At 49.7% G+C, this 25,558-nt stretch overlaps 1 protein-coding gene across 1 annotated transcript; it reads right to left on the bottom strand.

Annotated features, from left to right (window-relative positions):
- Positions 1-180: 180 nt before the first annotated feature.
- Positions 181-12,758, bottom strand: CAV3 (caveolin 3). Its single transcript, XM_004018300.6, has 2 exons — positions 12,537-12,758; positions 181-908 (listed from the first exon to the last, which is right to left on the bottom strand). Exons 1-2 carry the CDS (start codon positions 12,648-12,650, stop codon positions 567-569), a joined length of 456 nt encoding a protein of 151 aa, XP_004018349.1. The 5' UTR covers positions 12,651-12,758; the 3' UTR covers positions 181-566.
- Between the last annotated feature and the right edge of the window lie 12,800 nt (positions 12,759-25,558).

The raw sequence follows: 25,558 nt of genomic DNA on the forward strand, positions 1-25,558 counted from the left end.
GAGCGCAGTGGGAGCAGACACCCAGCGAACAAGAATCCCAAGAGAAACCAAACTCTGGTTCTTGCATTTGGCTGAGAGACGGGTTAGCCAGCTTGACCCTTCTGCTTCTCAGGGCAGTGAAATATATTTTTGGAGATGATCAGGGCATGTGCCCACATAGTGGACAGATGGAAAACAGCGTTCTCCAGATGTAACCGAAACCCTTTATTGGAGCCACCCTCCTAATGCCAGCAGTCACTGGTGGTTTCCTGGGGCAGGGGTAGGGTGTCCCGGGTGGGAACTGTGGGCCGGTTTATGCTGTTACAGTACAAGTGAATGCAAGGATTTGCAGTAGCTGCCTCTTAGCAAATGATCTTCCTGGCGCCCAGTCACGGGGGCATCGTGGTACGGCAGGGGGCAGAGGGAAGCCCACTGTGCTTCCGTGGTGGACTGTCTTTTCTTTCTGGTTTTCCTACTCTGTGTCCTCCCATCTTGGGGGGCAGCAGTGGTCCCCGAGGAGAAAGAGCCACCAGCAGCCCCGCGAGCAGCAGGCTCCCCTGCCCCGCCGCCCCATCGCCCACCCGGCCTCACACTTCCTTCCGCAGCATCACCTTGATGTTGCTGCAGACCTGGCCCAGGGCGGCGAAGAGTGGGTTGCAGAAGGTGCGGATGCAGAGTGAGTAGATGTGGCTGATGCACTGGATCTCGATCAGGTAGCTCTTGATGCAGGGCACCACCGCCCAGATGTGGCAGAAGGAGATGCAGGCGAACAGGAAGCCCCAGAGCAGGGCCAGTGGGACGCCCAGCAGTGTGGACAGCAGGCGGTAGCACCAGTACTTGGAGACCGTGAAGGTGGTGTAGCTCACCTTCCACACGCCGTCAAAGCTGTAGGTGCCCACGGGCTCCGCGATCACGTCTTCAAAATCCACCTGCAGGGGCAGGACGGGGAATCCTCAAGTCACAGCATCACCGGTTTCTTAAGGGTCAGAACCCCCTGAGTGGCCTGTTAAAGCTAGTGCCTGGGCCACGCCCACGGGACTTCAGACCCCTGTGAGTCCATGTGGGGCCTGAGACTCTGCATTTCTGACCAGCTCTCAGGTGATGGCTGGTGTTGCCCTAGAGTTGTGAGGCATAAGAGCTGGTCCAGTCCTCTGATTTATGGGGGGAGAAGAGGCTCTGAGGAGTTGACTGATTTAATCTGTAAGTTACAGGCTGGCCAGGAGACTCTGAAATTCTATTATTTTATGATCCTAGGGAATTGGAATGGCAGTAATCCTGAAAAGATTTACTGGGTGCCTGCTGATAGGATGACAAACAGGTGAAGGTTCCTGCCCTTCTGGACTTTACAGCCACAAAGAGAACAAGGCCTGTTCTCCGGTAAGGGAAGGATAGGGGCCATGTGCACCCATAGGGTGACACTTAACTCAGCCTGGGGGTAAAGCTTCCTGGAGGAGGCCTTATCTAGCTAAGCTGATTCCTGGTGGTAGCCAGGTGGTGGGTGGAGGTGTGGGCTGGAAAAGTGTTTGGGGCACCAACTGCTGGGACCTAGTGGGATAGATAGTGCTCTCTCAGGGAATTACAGGCCTTCTGGAAGGCCGAGCACAGGCCCACAATGGCAAAAGGGAGGCCGGAGAGGCTAGATGGGGCAGGTATTGTGCAGAGAGCAGCCTCTGAGTGAGGGCTTTTGCACAGGGAGTGGCTTGGCTGGACTGCAGCTTTTTTTCAGTTGAGGTATAATTGACACATTACGTTAGTTTTAGGTGTTCAACATAGTGATTTGATTTTTATATTTCAGGAAATGATCACCACACTGAGTGTAGTTAACATCTCTGTGTACCTGTGATCAGAACTTGTATGACTTACTCTCAGCAGGTTTTACATGTACAATACAATATTATTCACCATGCATTGTAGTCGCCATGCTGTACCATACAGCCTTAGGACTCATTCATCTTATAACTGGAAGTTGGTACCTTTTGACCCCCTTCACCCATTTCACCTCCTCCCTCCTGCCTCTGGAAACCACTAGTCTGCTCTCTGCATCTCTGGTCTGAGTTTTGAGTTGCTCATCCTGGCTGACATGACTGGGGTGGTTGTTGGGGTGGGAGTGAGGATGCCTCAGGGAGAGGCCAGCTGGGAGGCGTCGCTGGGTCCAGCCTTGTCTGGGGTGATGGAGGCGGCTAGAGGAGGTGCACTGGTCTGAGCTGTTTCAGGATCTGGCTGGTGGTGAGGTGAGGACTGTGTTGTCCTGGCTGGTGGAGGCGTCTGGTATCTGAGTGCTGTACCTCGGGAGTGCAGCACTGTTCTCTCTGCCCTGGTCCTGAGCTGCCTCAGACTTGCCTCTCATGCTGCCTGCTTGGGCCTTTCTTTTTCTTTTTTAAAATCTTTTTGGCTGTACTGCATGGCATTTGGGCTCTTACTTCCCTGATCAGGAATCAAACCTGCACCCCCTGCATTGGAGGTGTGGAGTCTTAACCACTGGCTCACCAGGGAAGTCTCCTCCCTGTCCCTCCCTTGCAGCTGGAAAGAAGGTGGATACTCAAGAAAATCCTGCTCACACATCCCACTGAAATGGTGACTGAGGCCCCATTTGGTAAGCGGAAAAAAATAAAGATTGCTTTCAGCCAAGTCACTTCACTAACCTTTTGTGAGTCCCTACTATGCCTTAAGCATCATCATGCTGCTTTCTCATATGTGATGTCATTTAGTAGCACTGAGCGTTAGCTGTCTTGCCTATAAAATGAGAGGCAGTGTATTCCTGGGCTGCTTTAACAGCAGTTGGTTGAATAAATGCACAAATGAATCAGACTCACTGGAGGGTGGGGAGTTGGGCCAGTGAGCTCAAACCCCAGTCTCCCATGCAGACCCTTTTCCCACTTTTGAGGGGGAAGGAGATCTTCTCTATGAATAAAGTTTTTATTAAAACTACTTTTCCTTATAACATAGGCACCTTGCAGAAAATTAAGGGAGTAGGAAAAACAAGACACTTGCATCTCCAGTTTGCATTTCTCTACTAGTAATACTAAAATTATTATTGCTTTGATGCTTTTCTTTCCAGTGTAAATGTTCTGAGGGGTAGGGAGTGGACATGACCATTTTGTATGTCCATTGTTGAGTCCTGTTTTTCTCACGTGGCTGGATTCTGAGCTCCTGGGCCAGGCCTCAGGTCCCTGGGTCCCCCTGGAGAGAGCCGAGTATGCAGCCCGACACTTGGGGTGATTTGTTGATGGGGAGCAAAATTCACAGGAAGCGATTTCAGGCTGCAGGTGATGTGCACAAGTTGACCTGGGGAGTCAGAGGGCCTTCTAGGACCCACTTGTGAATCTTAGCCTCCAGCCTTCTCTTCCTGGGGCTTGGTGGAGATCACTGAACCTCTCACGCGGCCAGCCCTCCGGATGGACGGGAACGGCTGGAAGGAAGACTGAGAATACGGTCCTCATCTCCTCCAAAAGAGAACACTGATTCCTGGAGGGCTTCTAGGAGCTGGTAGCTAGTGGGAGATGTGGGGTTAGACATGCAGGAGTCTCCAGTCTCTAGATCTAGTGCTGGGTCTTTGGACAAGAAGGCCCAAGTTGGTTGGGGAATGTCCCATGTATTTGGAGAGTGAATAGAAATAACTGGTATCTTTCCACATCCGGTTTATATGGGCAGAAATCCAGAGTTGCTGTTTCTTAGGGGAGTTGAGATCCAAGAAGCTGAGGAGTATAGGCCCCAGGGGACCATTCCAGCTTTGTCCTGGGTACACACACTAAAATTGTGGAGTTTCAGCCAAATCCCCAAGGCCTGGATCCTGCCAGCTGAGGGATTCTGACCTCCACAGCCAGCCCCTTCCATATCATGGTCATGCCCACCTGTGCCTGATGCCTCCTAGCGCCTGGGCTGGGCTCTGGATCCTGCTGCAGTCCTAGGAACGAGCATCCGAGGGAGGCCTTTGGGTGGACGTGGTCTCCCTGCCTTCCTCCTCTGTCCTGTTCAGTGCCTGGGGCCTCTCCTTCCCTTCCTGTGACTATTCCTTGGGATCGTGGACTCTGACTCACAGATGACCCCACCCTGCCTCGTCCCCTTCAAGCTGAGTGACAGGTGCATCTAGGCATCCTGATTCGACTCTGAGCTCTTCACACAGCCCCAGCCAGGGTCAGACCCTGAGGCAGATACTGGCTGTCAGGGAGGGAGACTGTTCCCTCTGAGATCTGGTCCTAGTCGGCCAGAGAGACCTGCCCCAGGCCAGGGCCCCTGGCCCCTTCTTTGCAGCCACCCACTCTACTCCAAGCAGTCAGCAATTCCCCTGCCCCTCGGTAGCCCAGCCTGCGTTGTTCATGTATTTCAGCATATTCCTGCATTCAGCAACGATTGATTATTTGTGTCTGGCCTCTGAGGGTGGAAGGGGCCCTGACCAACTCATACTGTTGAGGTTTGCATCCAGCTGTGTCTCTTACTGGCTCTGTGACCTTCAACAAGCATCTCAGCTTTCCTATGCCTCATTTTCCTAGATGGATCTCATTAGGTTTATCAGACCATTGAATAAGTTAAGACATGTAAATACTCAGCATATTGCCTGGTATAGGATCCTCATCACTAAGTAACTGTTAGCTGCTAGTGGCTTTTAGAGTGCTTTTTTCAACAGGAGCTAGGTTCCCAAAGGTGGATTTGCACAGTTGCTGATCTGATGAGTGACTTTGGCAATAACTTAACCTCTTTGAGCTTCACTTTCTGATCTGTAAAATGGGTTTGCTGTTTTTTACAACCTTGTTATGAAGAACAGACATAATTTCTTTTCCATCTGTCTCCTACCATTTGTTCATCTGCCCATTCATCTATTCTTATCTAGTCTCCGTTCAGCCTGCCATCCATGGGTCCATCAGTCCACCCATATGCATCCATCCATTCATATCCATCTACCTGTCATCTATCTGTCTTCTCATCCGTCTTTCCATCCTCATCCACCCATTCATACCTATCCATCCATTCAGCCAAACAAATACTTATTCAATACCTACTTTGTGCTAGACACAAAATGGTTCTGACCCTGGCTGGGGCTGTGTGAAGAGCTCAGAGTCAAATCAGGATGCCTAGATTCACCTGTCGCTCAGCTTGAAGGGGAGGAGGCAGGGCGGGGTCATCTGTGAGTTGGGGTACATAATCCTAAGGAAGAGTCACAGGATTGTGCTAGGCACATCCTCTTGGGCAATGCTTAGTATAGTACATGGCGCACGGTAGGTACCCAGTGACATAATCATTTGTTCAGCTGCTCTAAAGTTCCTGTGAAAATTTATCTCAGAAAATTTCTTGGTACCCCAGATCATAAGTGCAATGATTCTCCAGCCTACCTGGTCATAAATGAGAGTGTGCACATGTCTGTAAGGTGGATGGATTCCTCTTTTCCCTCCTTCTCTGCTTATGGTAATAATCCTACCACCAAGAACTTCTCTATGATGTCTTTTAATGATCATCCTTGTTTTTTTTTTTTTTTTTTTTTTTGCAGAAGGCAGAAGCTGTTGTTACTGAAATTTGAGTTCTTTTTAGAAATCGCCTTCTGGCACTGTGCCCAGGGCACCCGCTCTGTTGTCTGTGAGCCTGAAATCATGCTCCCAGAGAGACAGGCCACCCTGGGAGGAGGCAGCCATTCCCTTTACCAGAGCTGAGACCGCTCTGATCACCATACTACTTTGGGGAGATATTTATAAAGCCCAGCTCAGGCAGCTCTAGGCAGACGTGCCAGTGTATCAGAAGCACACAGTGACTTCATTTCTTAATTCGTTTCCGGAAGTGGAGGGGAGATGGCTTTTTCTGGAAGGGTGAGGTGGGGGCTAAGTCCATGGGCAGAGCTGGAGGGCTGGGTGTGCAGCTGGAGGAGGGGCTGGGACGGAGAGAAAGTGGCGGCTCGTTTAGCTGGTGTCCCCTTCTCTGGCGTATTTATTTTTGGAGCAGCAAGAGAGCTAGTTGATTCATTGGACTTGGGCAGCGGGGCTCCTGCCATCTCCAGGAGGGCAGGGAAGGTGCAGGGGAGCTGGGCTGGGCGCTGCCCAGGGATGCGAGGGAGGCCAGCAGCCATCCCCCAGCACCCCCCCCCCGCCAATTCAAAAATGCCTCCCCTCATTCCTGTGTGACTCAGTCTTTGCGCATGCAGGGCCCTGCAGGATTCAGACAGGCTCTCCGTGGGTGGGGGAAATGGCTCTAGGCAGGGGGATGGCCACTGGGTCGGGTCTCTACTTGGCCACTGAGTTACTGTGTGATTTGGGGTCTGGGGCTTTCCCTCTCTGGGCCCACCTTTTTTGTTTGATTTTTTGTTTGTGGGTTTTGACACTACCAAGAGGATTGGGCCAACATCCTTAGTGACACGGAATTAGTTTTGAAGTCAAGATCCGAAGGAGTGCCTATGCTTCGTGGGATCTTGGTCTTGTCACCTACTATCTAGCTGCTCAAAGGGTGGTCCATGATCAGTGTGCTCCTCCCAACAAGGTAAGTCCACAAGTTGAGAGCAGGCATTTTAGAAATAGTTATTTCAGCTAGTAATTGTGTGTCTGTTAATTCTAATAATAATAATTGGATTTTATATCGTTAATACCTCTTTTTCACTGCATCTCTCTAGTAGTTAATTTTGATTGACTTTTGCACACTACTGGTGGACAACAGATTGGAATAATAACAATAAGGCTGGCCCTTCACCCAGATAGCCCGAGCAGCACTGACCTCTGAAGCAGGAAGCTAAGACACGGTGATAGCTACAGAGTAGCTGGAAAATGGCAAAGCTTTGCTTCCTGTGTTATAATTGATAATAACAGCAGTAGAATTCTGTACCATCTGGGATGACCATAGTAGGGCCAAAATTTGGCCCTTGTAGGTGTCAATTTGGCCCATTTGTCTTATATCTAGTATTCCACCTGGCCTATAAGGGACAAGCAGGGGTGGAACCCACATCAAACTTTAGACCTCAGTTTCTCCTGCCATCTCCTTGACTAGGGTCATTGCAGGACCTGGTTCCTTAGCCAGAGGTGAGGCAAGGATGGAGCACAGGCCGGTTCTGGGAGTAGGAGGAGGGGGCCAAGTACTAGTGGGAGTTTGGGGTCCAGATCATCCTACAGAGGGGCCTGGGGCACCTGGCCTGAAGCTAAGGACACAGATGAAGGAGCTATGAAGAGACTCAGATAACAGAGGGCATCAGGGAGGAGAGAAGGGTCCCATCAGAGGAGTCATCAGATCTTCGTGAGCCCTGCCCTTGCCCATCTCTTGCCATCCTCTCCCTGGCCCCCTTAGTTTCTGCCTTTGTGAAGGTTGGTGTGGTGGACTGCAGGGTAGTAGGAATTGCCTTGGGTTGACTTCTAGGCTTGGCTGTGCACCAGCTTCTCGAGGGATGTTAGCTAGTCCCCAGAGATGACCCCCAACTAGTGATGCCCGTCAGGGCTTCTGTCTGGGCGCAGTCTCAGGCTGGGCTCACCTTGTGACCTGCTCCACCAGCAGGATGTGGCAGAGGAGAAGCTGCCACTGAGCCCTGCAGAGCTGCCCAGTCAAGTGCAGTCAATGCACAGAACTGAGGCTCGGAGGGCTGTTGCTTTAAGCAGTCGAGTTTTAGGACGGTTTGTCACACTACTGATACCGTGCATCTTTAAGGAAAACTGGTGACGACTCAGGACTCTAGGTGTGTCTTCTGTTAGACAAAGAGGACTCGCCAGCTCTTGAAAGTACAAAACAGTGACTAGTGGCAGGGCCTGGAAATCTGCATTTTAACAAGTGCCCCCGAGCAAGTGGACCACATTTTTAAAAATTCTAGTTCATAACACAGGAGTCCCCATAACACGAAGTTACAAATACCTCAGTGTGAGTTAGTCCAGTGTAGCGCTTCTTAGAGGTACTTGCCAGGGGGCAAGATGAAAAGTTTTCAAATGAAGGAGTTGCCAGTGTGGAGTGCCTGGCAGATTATGGGCTTTCCTAATTCAGCATCATCCTGCCCCCTCTGCCTTCTCTCCCGTAAATGCAGGCGTTTCTAATCCTGCTGCTCTCCTGCGGACAGTGTTGCAAAGAGGTTTCACCTGTGTGCCAGCTCGGCCAAGCCTATGGTCCATGGCTTCCTGGAAACGTGCTGTGATCCATTAGTGATGTCTGCCGTGGATATAGGCTGGGGAGTGGCAGTGCCCAGTCCTCACCTTTGCTGATGCTGCCCAACATCCTGCTCCATGTTGTGGCCTTTGCTTGTTTCAGTCCCTCTTCTTGGAAAGCCTGATGGCCCCTTTCCACGTTTTCCATTTTCCTCATTATTTATGCAGCTTGGATACCACCTCTCCATGAAGCTGGCTCTTGATTTTCCAAGTGCCTTCCTCTCGCAACCTCCTGTGACCCTTCAACTGATGACTGAGTTATGGTGTTTACCACCTCCTCCTGAACATTCTCTTTAATGTAGCCTCATCTTCTCTGTTGGGTTGGATTCTTCTCAAGAGGAAGCACCAGCTCAGTCACATCTTCATGCAATAGGGTGTCCAGGTGGGTCCACAGTGAACGCAGATTTTGGAGAACTGGGGGGAAGAGGGAGCTGTTGGGTTCTCTAGGTACTTCTTAGTTTGAGCTCAGCGGCAGAAGGTGGTGTTTGTGTGTTTTACTGGAGGAGGAAGGCATGTGTGGCAGATATGGGTTGGAGGTGGGAACTGGTATGATGGGCTGGGATCAGGTCTGTTTGAAGGGTTTTCAGAGAGTGGCTGAAAACAGAAACCAAATGACCTGCCTGACACAGGGGTGAGATGTCCTGCTGAGTTCTCAATGAGACAGTCCTGAGACCCCTCTCAGATAACAGGCAGACTGTGGGGGTGGAGCTGGGGTCCTGCAGCAATGCATGGGGGAGGGGCTGGAGGCTTTGCAGTTTGGGTCTGAAGGGAACAATGTCCTAGCTGGCCAGCTGGAGCACTGGGGACCACTGGCCCTCATTTCCTGCCCCAGAGCCTGGCACAGGGCTCACAGACAGTGGGTCTGACTTGCTCATCACCATCTCAGCAACAGCCCAGTGCCTGGCACAGAGCAAGCAGTGGTTGGTGGCATTGATGTTCTGTGAATGGTGGTGGTGGTGGTGGTGGGGGGCGCCAAAGGCAATGGGGCGGCCTCCCCTCTGCCCAGGCCCACCCCAGAGCACAGAGACTACAGTCAAGTCTGCTGGGCTGTGCAGGGCTCTCCCTTCGCCCTTGGCACTCATTTCCATCTTGGGTTCAAGGGCAACACCAGGCCTTGTTCAGTGCAGTTCAGTGCAGTTCAGTCAAGTTTTGACTCTGGAAATCCAAAGGGAGCACCTCCTTCTGAGGGTCAAATCCATGGACCCAGTGAGTACATCTCCTGTTCTCCACTGTTGGCTTTACTATGTGAACTCAGCAGCACCAGTAAGGGAATGGGTCTCTCTTCTTTCCACTCGGGGCTTCAGACAGTAAATAATTTGCCTGTAATGCAGGAGACCCAGGTTCGATCCCTGGGTCTGGAAGTTACCCTGGAGAAGGAAATGGCAACCCACTCCAGTATTCTTGCCTGGAGAATTCCATGGGCAGATGAGCCTGTTGGGCTATACAGTCCATAGGGTTGCAAAGAGCTGGACTCGACTGAGCAACTTTCACTTTTTTCCACTTGGCCTCTGTCTACACTAGGGACTGAGGCCCAGAGAGGGAAAGGGATTTGCCCAGGGTCACATAGCAAGTTAGTGTCAGGATGGGGCCAGGCTTGGGTCTCCGTAGCCCATTTTATTCTGGCGTCTTACTTGCCTTCCTTGCCCACGGGCAGCTCCAGCCTTCTTCTTGGCCTCGCCTTGTTTCTCTTTCTCTCCAAGTCTGTTCCCCTCACCCCTGTCCTTTGCCCGGTTGATGAAAGTTCGTCCAGGTGACCCGAAAGCCAGTCTGTCCAGGTAGACCCCTCTCTTCTAGCCACATTCTTCCCCATTTCTTCGTTTCCTTTATTGTTTCACAGCCCATTACACCAACCTGAAGTCTCCTTGTATCTTTCTGTGGTATTTAAGCTGATTCTGGTTTATAATCCCTATTCTAAATTTCAAAACATTTTCATCTCTGACTCATTAAAAAGGAAGGAAAAAGTCAAATAAATTCCCAGACCAGCTTATCCTCAGTATACTTCCCTTGTGGCTCAGCTGGTAAAGAATCCACCCGCAATGTGGGAGACCTGGGTTCGATCCCTGGGTTGGGAAGATCCCCTGGAGAAGGGAAAGGCTACCCACTCCAGTATTCTGGCCTGGAGAATTCCATGGTCTGTATAGTCCATGGGGTCATAGAGAGTCGGACACGACCGAGCAACTTTCATTTCACTCCCAATAGGAATGTTTGTGGGCCTTTTGCTTCACCTTGGAGGGATGGTTTTCTATGGCTCAGTGCCTCCAGTGAGGATAGCTTCTAGCCCCCAAGAGGCAACATCAGCAACTGCACCAGTGTAGCCACTCTCATCCCTCCCTTGAATTACAGTCTGGGCTGGGAGCCGGCTCGCTCCTGGCTCACTGGGACCCTTGAGCCTCTCTCCACTTGTCACCTGCTGCAGGAATCCTTCAGAAACTGCCTTCTCCCTTGGGATCCTCTTCTCCATCCCAGCAGCTGGCAAGGGACCACCAGAGCAGAACCCGGGCATCCGTGCTGGCCCTGGCTTAGTTCTTTGGCCCTCCAGGCTCCTATCAGCTCACATTTGCACACCCTTGTTTTGCGCCAGGGACTCTGTTAGATACTTTCAAATCCCTTATCTCATGTAATCCTCATGGTCTATTTCTATTGCACATTGCTGCTCTGAGATCCATTTACCCCGTGGGGATGGGGGTGGGTAAATTATGAACATTTTACAGAGGGTCTGGTGTCATTGTTTTTAGATAGAACAGTCTGGATTTGAAACCAGATCTGTTAGTGTCAAGTCTGGGACCATTCCCTCTAGATCACACTGCCCAAACCATGCCAAGTACTACTTAATGTTTTTATAGTGCTTTTCAGTTTGGAAAACTCATTCCCTAATTTTGCTGAACTTTCCAAGCTGTGTCATGATTATACTATCTCCACCATAAATGATGCTTATAAATACAATAATCGCATAATATAAACTGTTACAGAGAAATGTCCTGAGTGAATGGGGTCACAGAGGAAGGAGCTCCTGATTTCCTGGGGCAGTCGGGGAAGGCTTCCTGGAGGAGGTGATGTTTAAATCAGGTCTCAATGGCTGAGTGGGGCCTACACCATGTGGAGAAGAGGAAGCAGGCACTCCTGGCAAAGATACAGGAGCATGTTCTGGTTCCTGTGACTGGCTCCTGACATGGGGGCTGGAGGTAGAAGAGGAAGGTGGGGGCCAGATTATTCTGGGGTTCAGAAGCCATGGGAAAAAGTTAGACTCAGCCAGCGTGGGAGGTATCCTGCTGAAGGTGACAATGCAGGGCGGTGCTTAGAACAAGCCCTTAACCGTGCTGTCTAACCCAGTAGCATTGAGCTATGTTGAGCATTTGACCTATGGTGAGTGCAACTGAACAATTCTACATCATGTTTAATTTTACTTAAAATGTAAAAATCGATAGTCAATCCTGTGACTGGGAAACTTGTAAGAATGTTTGGAACAGTTTGGGCTTGTGAATCAATTTTCAGCTCTACAATTTTTGAAATCTAGACACAATGAAAAATATTGTGAAAATTAACTTCACCTGTTTGTTTTTCCTTTTTAAACTCATGACTGCTAGAAAATTTAAAGTGACATACAGTAATTGTATAATGGGTCACATGACGTTTCTACTGGACGGGGCTGGTCTGTGTTTCTGATGTATTCAGAGGACCCTGGAGGCCCCTTCACGTGCCCTTTTAAAGGCCTTTCCAGTGACTCTGATGCTTGTGGTTGGGCACCCTGCTCCCAGGAATTCTGCTATAGTAAGATGCCTGTGGCTATCGGGTGGAGGTTGGACTGAGGTGTGGGCCTGGAGGCAGCCAGGCTGCTGGTGGTATGTGGGCAAGGAAGGAGGCCTGACTTAGGCACAGCCATGGGGGAGACTCTCTGAAGGGAGGGTAACCCTCATCTGAGATCCCTTTTCAAGGGCCCTGGTGCCCTCTGAGGGCCTCTGCCCTGGCCACTGGACACTGGCGTCAGGCTGGGAGCAGGCATGAGTCCTGGCCACAGCCCCCAGCCTGCGGCAGTGGGTGTTCGGTGGTGCCCTGGGGAAGCTGGGCCCCCTGTGAGGGGCCAGGAGCCCTGCTGGAATCTGCCTTCTGGGGATTAATCCCAGGCCCAATGTGGAGACCGCAGAATGCCCCTGGCACAGAAAGGGCCCAACTTGGCCACCTTGTCTGCTCCCGGCAAAGGGCCAGGAACAGATGGGAAGAGCACAGAGTTGTAAGGAGCTTCCTTTGCCTCTCCTGCCCCAGTGGATGGTCCTGTATGTGTGACTGATTCTTTGCTCTTGTTTACACTAAAGGTTCTCTGAGGGTACAAGCTGGTTTCGGAACGGGCATTTGGAGAAGCCAGGGAGGAACAGGGAAGCCGATGGTGCTGGAACAGAGCCCACTCCTGCCTAGCACCCAAACCCACACCCTCAGGCAGGCGGCACCAGGGCAGGCCCGCAAGCCTACCTTCACTATGTCCTCGTTGATGTTCTTAGGGTCCCGGTTCACCAGATCGATCTCCTTGAAGTGAATGTCCTTGACGATCTGGGCCTCCAGGTCTGTGCGCTCCTCGGCCATCATCGTGGAGCCGGGGGACCTGCAGGAGGAGATGGGAGCCGTGTGGCTGGCGGTGCTGAAAAGACCTGGGGCACAGACACCAGTGTCCCCAGACTTGTGCCCCTGCTGGCTAAATAGGCCCCACCCAGCATGCCGGCTGACAGCTGTCCTGCATAACTTCAGCCTGCCGCTGGCTGAAGCCTCCAGTGGCAAGCCTCCAAGCTAAAATTAAGACTGGAGCCCTGCTGGAAGACCCAGCACTCCTTAAAGGGGGCTGCGTGGGAGCTGGGCCTCACGAGTGACTCAGGGGCCTGGCATCCCCTGATGCCACTGCAGTCAGCGGCTGCTGTGCAGCCCTGGTACTTGTATTTTTGCCCCCAGCTTGGCTTCTTGCTGGCTGCGTGAGCTTGGGCACAACTTGCCCCTCTGGGCACCACATCCCCACTTGTAAAATGAGTCCATAATAGTACCAATCGGGGCTCTGCTTAGCCTTGTGGAGACGAGATAAGCTTGTGGGGGGAAGGGCTTTAGAATGAAATTAGTCTCTGGTGGGGATTCTCGTTGGAACAGTTGGCACCTGCCCTATGGTTTGGTGGCCCAAAGCAGGGCTGAGGTTTTCCCACCTCTGGGGTTTCCCCTGGATGGGGGTTGATGGACTGCAGCGTGGATTGGGGCTTAGGGAGGGTAAGATGGGAAGGAGACCACTCATGGGGTTGTCCACCCTCCTTTGCCTTTTGATACCATATGGAAGGGACGTGGAGTCCATATTTACCCTGCCCTTTGCCCTGTCCCCAGGAACAGCTTCAGGATATCCATGGACCCCAAGCACAGCATGAGCATCAGGCAAGCACCTCTTTTAGGTGTCTGGTTAGTTTCCCTGCATCCTTCTTCAGCCCAGCCATCAAGGATGAAGACTCTGAGTCCTCAGGTGGCAGGGTCTGTGCATTCATTTATCACTCACCAACTCATCTCAAATTTTCCAAGAGCTAGGATAAACAGACCAGTAAGGCTCTGTCCCTGTCTTCTCGGGAGCCCACAGCCTAAGGCGACAGACTGATCAGAAAAATAAGTAATTGTAATAATGTGTGGCAAATACTGCAGATTTGAGTTATTTACAAAGAACTTGTCTTAGAAGCCCATGGGATGCAATGGCTTACTCTGTGGACATCAGGGAAGACTTTCTGGAGTAAGTGGCTTTAGCCACTTAAGGTGTTTATCACACAGAACATTTCAGGTAGAGAAGCTGTATCAGAGGACTATTGCAAGCCAGAATGCTGAGAATTGTGTGGTGGCTTGAGCACATGTTGTCTGAGGGGTGAGGGAGGGGATAAATCTTAATTCTGGCCTGGGTGTGAAGAATCTCAAATGTCATACTGAAGAGTATAAATTTGTCTAGAAGTGCTGGGAAGCCAGTGAAGACTTCATAGCAGCAGAAAGTCTTTAACAGATTCACATATAAGGAAGATTCGATTGGAGCTGGGTGAGGTTTGAAGTAGGAAGACTAACCTAAACGCTGGTGGTGACAAAAGATTCTTACCAATAACTGTTCAGTTCAGTCGCTCAGTCGTGTCCGACTCTTTGCGACCCCATGAATCGCAGCACGCCAGGCCTCCCTGTCCATCAGCAACTCCTGGAGTTTACCCAAACTCATGTCCATCAAGTCAGTGATGCCATCCAGCCATCTCATCCTCTGTCGTCCCCTTCTCCTCCTGCCCCCAGTCCCTCCCAGCATCAGGGTCTTTTCCAATGAGTCAACTGTTTGCATGAGATGGCCAAAGTATTGGAGTTTCAGCTTTAGCTTCAGTCCTTTCAATGAACACCCAGGACTGATCTCATTTAGGATGGACTGGTTGGATCTCCTTGCTGTCCAAGGGACTCTCAAGAGTCTTCTCCAACACCACAGTTCAAAAGCGTCAATTCTTCGACACTCAGCTTTCTTCACAGTCCAACTCTCACATCCATACATGACCACTGGAAAACCCATAGCCTTGACTAGACGGACCTTTGTTGGCAAAGTAATGTCTCTGCTTTTGAATGTGCTATCTAGGTTGGTCATAACTTTCCTTCCAAGGAGTAAGTGTCTTTTAATTTCATGGCTGCAGTCACCATCTGCAGTGATTTTGGAGCTCAAAAAAATAAAGTCTGACACTATTTCCACTGTTTCCCTATCTATTTCCCGTGAAGTGATGGGACCCCATGCCATGATCTTAGTTTTCTGAATGTTGAGCTTAAAGCCAACATTTTCACTCTCCTCTTTCACTTTCACCTAGAGGCTTTTTAGTTCCTCTTCACTTTCTGCCGTAAGTGTCATCTGCATATCTGAGGTTATTGATATTTCTCCCAGCAATCTTGATTCCAGCTTGTGCTTCTTCCAGCCCAGCATTTCTCATGATGTACTCTGCATAAAAGTTAAATAAGCAGGGTGACAATACACAGCCTTGACGTACTCCTTTTCCTATTTGGAACCAGTCTGTTGTTCCATGTCCAGTTTGAACTATTGCTTCCTGACCTGCATATAGGTTTCTCAAGAGACAGGTCAGGTGGTCTGGTATTCCCATCTCTTTCAGAATTTTCCACAGTTTATTGTGATCCACACAGTCAAAGGCTTTGATATAGTCAATAAAGCAGAAATAGATGTTTTCTGGAACTCTCTTGCTTTTTCGATGATCCAGCGGATGTTGGCAATTTGATCTCTGGTTCCTCTGCCTTTTCTAAAACCAGCTTGAACATCTGGAAGTTCACGGTTCACGTATTGCTGAAGCCTGGCTTGGAGAATTTTGAGCATTACTTTACTAGCGTGTGAGGTCAAGGTCAGGAGGGGCAACTCAGTAACTGTACTTGGATAAAAATAGTAAAGATACAAAATAATGCGTCCAAGATAGGGGCTTTTTAAAATCTTTTGCTTAATACAGATAGATACTTTGGAACTACTGTGGTGGCTCCATAATGTTACCAGGCACCAGCCTTCCATCTTTCTGTTCTGTTCTCAAAGCTATCTCGTAGGCACAAGAAGGATGCTATCCTTCCAGCCATCACGTCTAAGTCTAGACAAGAAGAATGAGGAAAGGGCAGGCTAGGAAAATGCATCTGTCAGCCAAGCCAACTTCATTAGAAAACTTTCCAGGAGGTCCTTCATGACAACTGTTTATTTCTTACTAACCATCTGTCTTGGCAAATGACACCAGGAAGTGTAGATATTTAGTTGAGAACAGTTTCGGCCTACACAGTATTACTAGCAAAAATTGTTAGCAACTAGAAAATTCTGTCCTGAAATCTCTTAGGAATTACTTTTTTTTTTTCATCCCCCTGCCTGGGACCAGGTCCTAGGGATATATACACCTCCTCCTGCACAGAAATTAGGCCACAGGTTATTGCTGCTTGTGTTCGTGTGGGCTGTGGCAGGAATCTGAGCCTGAGCTTGAGGTTTGCCCACTGCAGGACCAGATATATCTGGTAAAAAGCTGGGGCAGCTGTATGGTCAGAAGGGATGGAGGAGCCACCTGAAGGAGACCCATCCTAAAGAAGTGATGATAAAAGATAATAGTAAGGATTATAGAGATTGTATTTGTCTTTCTTTTTTTTTTAAGAGATTGTATTTTCCAAAGGTGGCCTCATCTATGCTCTTACAGTGGTGCTGACACTCCTTCCAGCAAGACTGACTCACAGAGTCTTGCAGCACTGATTCTCCGTGACTTTGGGGCCAGGCTGTAAGAAGGATACAGCTTCCAGGGTCTCTCCTCCCCAGACTCTTGTCCTTGGAAGTTGGATGCCACACTGTGAGGAAGCCCAAGCTAGCTCATGGGGAGAGATCACAGGCAAAGGAACCAGGGCTCCCAGCCATCAGCCAGCATCGACTGTTAGATGTGTGAGTGAAGGCTGGATAACTCTGGTTCCTAGATTTCAAATCACCCTTAACCCTTCATACCTTCCAGCTGGAGCCCAGACTGCTGCTCTCTCTGTGTGCTGAATGTCTAAACCACAGAGTCCACGAGCAGAAGACTTCCTGGGTCACTCAATTTGGGGGTAGCTTGTCTCACAGTCACAGCAGCTGGAACACCGAGTGATAACAGTAGAGACAGCAAGTGCTGCCAGCGGAGGTTCCCTGTGTGCTGGTGCCAGGCCAAGGCACCCTGGGTTTGTGGAAGTTGGCTCGTTGGTCATGGAAAGGGGTCACTGCCTTGAGCCAGTGATCAGCGGTAAGGGCCGAGGTAGCGGGGGCTGCAGCAAGGTTTGGATTTCAGAGGAAGCAGGGGCTACGGGCTGAGGCGCCCAGGAAACGCTTTCTGCAGGGGGTGTCTGGCTCTTCAACAGAGGGTGATTGGAATCAGACGCAGACTGGAGAGAGGCAGATGTCAGGGACAGAGATCTGTCCCTCGTTTCACGATGGCAGTCCCGTTTCCAGACACGCTGTAGTGGAAAGGACACTTAGTCTTTTCTCAGCGCCAGCGCTAACCAGCTCCTTGATCTTGGCTCAGCTCCCTGTCTCCTCTGTGCTGAGTTCTCACCTGTGACATGTGGATGGTGACACCCACTGTGTGCCTTACACTGTGACTCTGTGCCTCTCACACCAGGAGAAAAACAGGTGGGGCACCAGCGGGCACACGTACCCAGGGAGAAGATGCTACTGAGAACACAGAGAAGGATGAAGCTCTTGAGACAGCCCTGGGGCAGTGCTCCTGACGTGAGAACACAGGGCCGGAAGGAGAGCGGCTTTCTGAAATCCATTTTGCACCTGGGGTTTGTGAGGACTTTGTGTTCTTGTTTTAAAGGCATTTTGGGAGAGCATCATTTGGCTTGCTAAGGGAGTGAGAGGAAACAAAATTTGAAAATGGGATGTGCAGTGAGACATACTTCTGTGGAGTGTGAACAGGGAAGATATAGGAGAGATGACGTGGGCCGACTTGCCAAGAACATCGTAGCGCTGCGGCCCAAAGGCTCGGGTAACTATCAAAGTTAGAACTACAATTAACCAACGGTATTCCTCACTTAGCCCCAGGTCTCCAGAGCAGGTAAGGCTGGGATGAGGAGTAGAAAAGGAAACTTTTTTGCTTCTCTTGGGAGTTTTAGGTCTAGCTCAGGGCTTCTCTGTTCTGTTCACTCTTTGGCTTCTGGACCCTGCATTTAGAAGACAAGTCAGAGCATGCCAGAGCTGGGAGAGATCCAGTTTCTGCATTTCTCAGATGAAGAAACTGAGAGACCAAAACATCTTGGTTAAAGGAGGGGAGAACTTGAGATTTGGAGACAGGAGAACCGTGAGTCATTGCACAGATGCTCACCAGCAGGTCACTCCTCTCCAAGCTTCAGTTTACTCCGCTGTAGCGCGAGGATTAGAACATCATCACTTTTTAGCAGCTTATGGTACCTGATTCCTACCAGAGACCATGGAGATTTTCAGAATGGATTCCATAAATGGCACTGTGATCTTAGGATGCCTCAGAAGAGATGTATCACCCAGAACAATGGAGGTGGCTGATCTGCCTGACTCCTCACTGGTCAGACTACACTTGGAACATTGTTTAGGGCCTTAGGAAACTGGGTTATATCTAGAGGGGGTGAGTAAGAGAGTAAGATGGGGCAAGAGCTTGAGACATGTCTTAATGAGAAAGAACAGTTTGGGGTTGGAGAAGAGGAGCCGCAGTAGGGAAAAGCAGAAGAATGTCACTCAAATCCTTGAAGGCTCAAGGATGAGATTGATTCTGGGTGGTCTCAACGATGGATGAATAAGTGGCTGATTCTGGCTTCAGTAAGCCCAGTGCCTGGATTGTTGTAAGCCCTCTTGCTAATGATAGTTGGTAGGCTCCCTGGTAGCTCAGATGGTAAAGAGTCTGCCTGCAATGCGGGAGACCTGGGTTGGATCCTTAGGTCGGGAAGATTCCCTGGAGAAGGGAATGGCTACCTACTCCAGTATTCTTGCCTGGAGAATTCCATGGATGGAGGAGCCTGGCGGGCGACAGCCCACTGGGTCAGAGTCGGGCACGACTGAATGACTAACCCTTTCACTTTCAGTGTTACTCTTAAGGAAGAACTTTGCTGTAAGACCGGGTCTCAGCCTCAAAATAATCCACCCGCTTTACTTTTCTTTCTATTTATTCGCTTGTTTTTAGTTGTGCTGGGTCTGCATTGCTGTGCGCAGGCTTTCTCTCGCTGCAGCAAGCCAGGGCTGGTCGTCTCTGCAGTGCGTGGGCTTCTCACTGTGGCAGCTTCTGCTGCTGTGAAGCACAGGCTCTATGTGCGTGAACTTCAGTAGCTGTGTGTGGGCTCAGAGCACGGGCTTAGTAATTGTGGTGCACAGGCCTAGTTGCCCCACAGCTTGTGGAATCTTCCCAAACCAGGAATCAAACCCATGTCTCCTGCGTTGGCAGGCAGATTCTTAACCACTCAACCACCAGGGAAGTCCCAGTTTAATTTTCACTTGAGCTTAGAGGCCAGCTGCACCCCGAGAGCCCTGATCTTTCAGAGAATGCCCCCACCTCACAAACAGTGTTTAAAACCAGGCTCGGGACTTCCCCGGTGGTTCAGTGGTTAAGACTCCGCACTTCCAATACAGAGGGCATAGACTGGACCCCTGGTTGGGGAACTAAGATCCCACATGCCGCATGGCGTGGCCTAAACACACAAGCCGAAAAACCGGGCAAGCTCAGCGTCTCTGTATGTAGGGAAGCTTCCCTGGGACCATTTCTTCAGTCACCACAGAGTGACTTGGTGCTGGTGTGTTTGCAGGACTCAGCGGATGGAAGGGAACCACAGATGAGGAATGCGTCATCTCAGCAAAGGCTTACCGGGGGTGTGGCTCATCAACGGTGCTGAGGATGCAGCGGGGAAGTTAGGAGCAGAACTGACCAGCTGCATGGTTCCCCTGGGAGGCGGATGAGAAAAACCAGTGGCCAGTGCAGGGCCCAGCCTCAGGTGACATGAGACAGGCAGCAGGGAGGGGCTGAAGGCTGTGGGAGGAAGGGGCCACATCGTCCTTACCTGGAGGCATTTGCTGCCTGTAGGGGATGTGGGGGGACCACAGCACCCCATGCCTCATGGACTGTGATGAACTACAGGGAGCTGTGGGTGGACACTGTCCCCAAGCAGCTGGTCTCTGCTCCTGGGCAGTTTCAATGGGCTCCGCAGCACGGCATGTATTTAAGGAGGCAGATTTTAGGAGTAATATTTTGTATAGGTTGAACTGCGTGCCCCTAAGAGAGATGGAAATCATCACCCTCAGTATCTGAATGTGACCTTATTTAGAAGTAGAGTCTTTGCAGATGACCGGGTTAAAATAAGCTCAGTAGGGTGGGCCCCCATCCTGAATGACTGTGTCCTTGTCAAAAGGAAATGTGGACCCAGGGACAGATGTGCACACAGGGCCAATGTAATGTGAAGATAGGAGTCATGCTACTACAAGGCAGGAATCTACCAGAAGCTAGGAGCGTGGCCGGGAGCAGCTTTTTCCCTGTGCTGAGGGATGTGAGCCTGCAGGCATCCTGATCTCAGACTTGTTGCCTCCTGAACCGCAGGACAACACACTTCCGTCGTGTAAGCCCGTCTGTTGGTGGTGCTTTGTTACTGCAGCCATAGGCAACTACGGTGGAAGGGTCCAGAACTTAACCGGTGTTAGTTCCTTTTGCTGCTGTAACAGATGAGCACAACTTATTTTAATATAACACAGAAATTTCTCTCTTACATTTCTTGAGGTCAGAAGTCCTACAATCAAGTGGTTAACTGTCCAGTGCTCTTTTGGAGGATCTAGGGGAGAATTTCCTTTTTTGCCTTTTCTAGCTTCTGGAAGCCACATGTGTTCTTTGATTTGAAACCCCTGCTCCCATCTTCAAAGTGCATCCCTTTAACCTCAGCTCCAAATCAGAGCCTGTGTTCCAGGCTGTTGCCTCCACTCTGTCTTCTGACTGCTACCTCCAACCCTATATGGCTGGTCTCTAGGGACCCATTGCTTCTTGCCTGTTGGCGAATAAGCACCTAGGTTCCTTTTGAGCCCTCAGCATTGACTCTGGACATTCTGGGGCCGCATACCCCAGGGTGGTCTCTCCAGACAGCAGAGACACTGCTGGTCCCTAGCTGAACAGGACCTACTGGTCAGCCAAAAAGCATCTGGACCACAGGCCCTCCTTCCTTCCCTTTCTTTTTATATGAACATTATATTTGAGATGAAAAGCGATTTGAGTCCCATAGAAAGCGGGATTTTCCAACAGCCAGAGCTCTCAGGGAGTAGCGTAGGGTACCAACACAGGTCCTCTGGAGACTGCAGAATCCTGTAGATCTTAAGAGCCTGGGCTTCTGAGTTAAATTGACCTGAGAGGAGCTAACAGTTGTATGACCTTGAGCCTTAGTTTTCTCCCCTATGACAGGAATGATGATAACATGAAGGAGGTTTCATCCTTCATGAAATGAAGACAATGCCAGGGTCACAGATTTAAATGCCCTCAAGAGAAGTGAGAAAACCAGACCAGGTGGAAGAAACACGGGGCTTTGCCGGTCGTCTCTCTTTGGGTAGACCTGGGGACAAGAAACATACCTTTTATTTATTCATTTTTTAGCTATTGGGAAATTGACAGGGAAAACATTAGTGACTGACTGAGGGAAACTCAGCTTCAGTGTGGGGTTGGATAAGGAGTGGCAGGGACTGTGGAAAACTGATCACAGGCCCTCCTGCCTCACAGAGGAGAGGGAGCTCAAGCTTGAGTATGGAGCCAAACAGCTTAACCAAAGTGCAGAGGGACTGAGCCAGCTTGGTCTAGGGCTGAAGTCCTCCCGGACTGTGAAGAGTCAACGTGCTGGCCACACAGGCCAGTTACGTCGGCATCTCTAGTTTAGAACCTGGCATCAGTCATTTTTAGAGCTCTATTCTCGGTAAGTTCCAGTTTTACTTTTTTTACATATTTTAATACATGTATATTTATTATTTTAATACAACTTTTAAAGGTTACTTTCCATTTACATTTATTGCAAAATGTTGGCTATACCCCCAGTGTCACACACTGTATCCTCAAACTCGGTCCTGTCTTACAGCCAATAGTTTGCACCTCTTAGTCCCCTACCCCCATGTCGCCCCCTCCGCTGGCAACCACTAGTTTGTTCTCTGAATCTGTGACTCTCTTTCTCCTCTGTTATATTCACTAGTTTGTTATGCTTTTTGGGTTCCACAAATAAGTGATACCATACAGTATTTGTCTTTGGCTTCTTTTACTTGGCGTAATACTCTCCAAGACCACCCATGGTGTTGTGAATGGCAAAATGTTATTCTTTTTAAAGGCTGAGCAGTATTCCATTGGAGAAGGCAATGGCACCCCACTCCAGCACTCTTTCCTGGAAAATCCCATGGACGGAGGAGCCTGGTGGGCTGCTGTCTATGGGGTCGCACACGGTCGGACACGACTGAGCGACTTCACTTTCACTTTTCACTTTCATGCTTTGGAGAAGGAAATGGCAACCCACTCCAGTGTTCTTTCCTGGAGAATCCCAGGGACGGGGGAGCCTGGTGGACAGAGTTGGACACAACTGAAGCAACTTAGCAACAGCAGCAGTGTTCCGTTATGTGTGTGTATAATATGTACATATATATATTATCATGTTTCTTCTTCATCTCTTTGTTGTTGGACACTTAGGTTGCTTTCATAACTTGGCAGTTGTAAACAGTGCTGCCGCGAACATGGGGATCAGTGGTTCCCAGTTTCAGAACCAGTAGTCTGGCAGTAGGGGGAGAAGGCACAGCCACGGGGGCCAGGGAGAGAGACGCAGGGGGAAAAGGAGTCCATGATAGGGGTTTGAGGGTGATTGCTATCAGCTGGGTCTTCGCCCTGTGACCCCTCACTGTCTTCATAAAGCTTCACATATCCTAGTGTGCCTGTCTTCATGAGCTTTGGAGGAAAGGGCCAAGTCCAGCATTAAACTGATGTGGGCTACAATGGCTCTTGTGAGTAAGAAGGACACTGACTGACTGTGGACAAAAGCCCAGAGTCCTTGTGAAATTGTTTAGCTGTGGCTGGTCTTTTATGGGAAACACTATACATCTTTTCAGAACTCAGACAAAAAGAGTGACAAAATGTACATTTACAATGAGAAAGGATCTTTTAAGAAATATCTATTTGTTTAGCTGTGCTGGGTCTTAGTCACGGCACATGGGATCTTTGGTCTTCATTGAGGCATGCGAGATCTTTAGTTGTGGCATACCAATGCTTAGTTATGGCATATGGGATCTAATTTCCCAACCAGGAATCAAACCTGGGCCCCTTGCTTTGGGAGCATGGACCAAAGTCCAGTGGTCTCAGCCACTGGACCACCAGGGAAGTCCCGAGAAGGGATCTTGACAGATTGGAAAATAGGAAGATATCCTTTGGGAATTACAGAGCAAGTGGCTGGTGAGGCTCCGACAGGAAATAGAAATGTCCCAACCAGCCTCCTTGAACTTGGTAAACTCCAGCTTAAAATTTAACCTAAATTGGCTCAAGGGAGACAAGGATAATAGGCTGTGTGAGAAATGACTGTCAGAAGTTAAATGAAGTGTTTAAAGAAAAAGAGTCCTTGATCACCCCCGGTGGGGGCGGTGGGGAACCATTTGGGAACATTTAATAAGATCATTAAACTGAGGCAGCCAAGCAGACGGATTCATTAGGTTGCATTTATCTGATGAACTTGGCACTTCTGCCAGGTAAATAAAAGTCCTTCTTACTGGAACAGAACTTTTGTAGTTGGGGACTGGCCTTATTTTGTTCAGATTCAGATAGACAAGGGCTTTGTTTTGCTCAGTCGTGCGAGGATCGCCCTATAGCCTTTCATTTTCATGCGCTGTAGTGCTGGCCTGGGCTTGTAAAGAGAAGTTTCAGCCAACATGCATATTTCCATCCATATTGTGTGTACCATAGTGTAGGAGGAGTTAGTTTTATTGGGTGAAATGAGATGTCCTATTGGCAGACTTTAGTTTTATCCCCGTTAAGTGGACAAAGCAAAGAGTGGTCCATTTGGTTGGTTCCCAGGAGCCAAGGAAGTTGAGGCAGCAGGCAGTGGCTAGAATGAGGGAAAGGGGCAATGTGGTTTAAAGTAATATGCATTTGGTCTTTGTCCCCGTTCCTGTCACACTCCCATACCCCTGACCTCCCTAGAGGGGAGGGGGCTAGATATTGAACTGTCATCCACGGCCAGTGATGATCAGTCATGCCTATGTCATGAAGCCTCTGCAGAAATTCTTAGAAAGGATGCATTTGGGAGAGCATCTGGGTTAGTGAACAAGTGGAGGTCCTGGGAGAGAGGTGTGTCCAGGGAGGGCCTGGAGGCACTGTGGCCCTCCCCCATACCCTCACCCTATGCATGCCTTCCATCTGGCTGTCCCTGAGTTATAGCTCTTTATAGTAAACAACAAAAAAAAAGTGGTCATCTCATCAGTCAATGGTGATCTTCTCTGAGTTCTGTGAACCACTCTAGCAAGTTAACTGAACCCAGGGTGGGTATCAAAGGGACCTCTGAACTATAGCCAATTGCCCGGGTGGCAATCTGGATTTGTGATTTGCATCTGAAATGTGTGTTTTTGGAGGAGTGCGGCGGGGGGGGCAGCCTTGTGGAACTGAGCTCTTAAGCTGCAGTATCTCATGTGATCTCCAGGGAGTGTCAGAATTGAATTGAATTGTCCGACACTCAGCTGTTGTCAGAGAATTGCTGTGGTGGTGGTAGGGCCAAAAGACACACTGGAGCAGGGACTGGGCCCCTCACCCTCGAAAGGTGCTGAGGGGAAAGTGGCTTTAGATTTGTGGCAAGATGACCCAGGGAGTTGGAGGGAAGCTTGCTAACAGAGAGGAGGGTGGAAACAGAATGAGAAATCATGGAGGAGAAGCAGAGGCCTCGTAGGCACACCACCCCAGGCTGGCCTGGTTGAGGGGAGTGGATTTATTTAACGGGATTGGAACAGGACACTCTTTCTTTGAATAAAATCAGGTTACCTGTAGTTATGGAGCCTGCAGGACTTTCAAGGTTTCTGAACTCAATTCTGAGGAATTAACTGAGCAGTTGGTTCATGGAAAATGAGTAGCAACTGGGAATAAGTTGTTCTTTTGAACTGAACTTTTTGGAGCATAGTGCCAGGCCCCCAGCAGGAGATCTATAGATATTTGTTGAGCGAGTAAATGAAAATCATACCACCTGGATTCTCTCTGAGAAGACAAAAAGAGCAGAAATACTCAGCTGGCAAATTCTATGAATGAATTTTCACAGGTGATAGAGAAAAACTTTGGTTTTCTGTATAAAATGTTTTTTCTGAGCTATAGAGAGGTAGGATTAAAGGCATCTCTGGGCTGGCTTCGCACTGACAGAAGGGGAGGATTGTGAACGAGCGTCCAGCTCCAGTCACGTTGAATGCCGGCTCCACTAGGCGGGAAGCAGCTGACTGCACATCAAGGCTGCGCACGGTTCCGGAAGCTGCTAGGAGTGGCTCTTGTTATACGCACAGAATGACTCATGTCACAGCTGAGTCAAGAAATCCGAGCAGCTTTCGGCTGAATTCCGCATACTTTCGAATTGATGGTTAATATTAAACACAGAAAATCTTTAGATGTGTGTTTTGAGAAGATGAGATATAAATTGGCTGTATAAATTCAGATTCACCCTGATTCTAGAGCTACATACCCAGTGTGACTTCAGGCGAGTTACCTAATGGAGGGAGGGGTAACGTATGTTAGTTCTCATGGGATCGCGCTCGTAACTTAGAAGGTGGGAGCTACTGAGGTTCAGAGAGGCGCAGAAATGTGCCTAAGCTCATGCAGCTGCTAAGCGCTGGTGCTGAGATTCCAACTCAGTGATGCCCAAAGCTCTCCCTCAGGTTACAGGGTGCTTCAGAAAGGGAACAAGAGGACCCATGGCTGGCAATTGAAGATGACCTTTTGGTGGAGAGTGAGGGTCAGCCTGTGCAGAAATGCTGCACATGGGTTCTGGGACAGTTTTTG

The sequence above is a fragment of the Ovis aries genome, chromosome 19 (assembly GCF_016772045.2).
Source record: "Ovis aries strain OAR_USU_Benz2616 breed Rambouillet chromosome 19, ARS-UI_Ramb_v3.0, whole genome shotgun sequence".
In the NCBI taxonomy this organism is placed as follows: domain Eukaryota; kingdom Metazoa; phylum Chordata; class Mammalia; order Artiodactyla; family Bovidae; genus Ovis; species Ovis aries.